Source organism: Geospiza fortis, unplaced genomic scaffold (assembly GCF_000277835.1).
Source record: "Geospiza fortis unplaced genomic scaffold, GeoFor_1.0 scaffold241, whole genome shotgun sequence".
NCBI classification, from domain to species: domain Eukaryota; kingdom Metazoa; phylum Chordata; class Aves; order Passeriformes; family Thraupidae; genus Geospiza; species Geospiza fortis.
The window spans coordinates 856,427-857,336 of record NW_005054491.1 but is presented as its reverse complement, the minus strand read 5'-3'; the positions used below and the strand labels follow the sequence as shown (position 1 = coordinate 857,336).

At 63.2% G+C, this 910-nt stretch overlaps 1 protein-coding gene across 1 annotated transcript in view; it reads right to left on the bottom strand.

Moving 5' to 3' along the window:
- Positions 1 to 910, bottom strand: part of MIDN (midnolin) — a gene marked incomplete at its 5' end in the record, with an annotated part of 17,874 nt that overhangs the window by 10,372 nt on the left and 6,592 nt on the right. The window contains 1 exon segment of the mRNA XM_031063270.1: positions 3 to 51. Within this exon segment, the coding sequence (XP_030919130.1) occupies positions 3 to 51 (49 nt within the window).

Sequence of the window (910 nt, the reverse complement as noted above, 5' to 3'; positions counted from 1 at the left end):
GCTCCACCTTGCAGCGCGTCGCCCGGTTCTCCGTCTGCCGCAGCCGGTCCCCTGCAAGGGAGAAGGGGAAAGGGGGTCACGGGGGGCTGCCGTGGGGGGACATGCCAGCCTCCAAGCAGCCCTACGTGGCATGGACATGTGGATGTCTCCCCTGTAACGGAGGAGGATGGGTCATGGTGGGGTGCCCTGATCCACAGCCCAGCAGGTAACACCCAGTGGCACACACCCCTAGAGCAGGTGCCCTCCAAAAGGGGAAAGGGGGTCATGGGGGCTGCCAGGGAGGGATATGTCAGCCCCCAGGCAGCCCCGTGTGGCATGGACAAGTGGATGTCCCTGTAGCAGGCAGGGTGTCCCCTGTAACGGAGGAGGATGGGTCATGGTGGGGTGCCCTGATCCACAGCCCAGCAGGTAGCCCCCAATGGCACAAGCACATGGACACCCCTAAAGCAGGTGCCCTCCAAAAGGAAAAGGGTGAGGGTGGCCTAACCCACATACTGGGGGGATCACAGAGCCCCCCTGTGGCACAGACCCCTAGATATCCCAAAAATAGGGTGCCCATCACAGCACCAGGCTGATCCCCAGTGGTCTACAGCTTTTTTTGGGGGGCAGGGTTGCCACCACAACACCCCCTCTATCCCCCTGGATGGATGGGGGGCAGCCCTGGAAGACCCGGTCACACCAGCAGGGGCTGGAGCCAGCATGGAGCCACCTGGACAACCCCTGGCTAGGAAAGAAGGAAGAGCAATCCCTGAGGGGGCTGAGCCAGCACTGCTGGTTTCACATCTTTCCTCTAAGCAAATCACAGGGGGTCTGGTACGGGGTGCCTGCGACACCTTCCGGCCCCAGAGCTCACAGGTGTGCACCCAGAAATGCTGGGGGAGCTGCTGCCGTGCCCCCCCAGCCAGGCCCC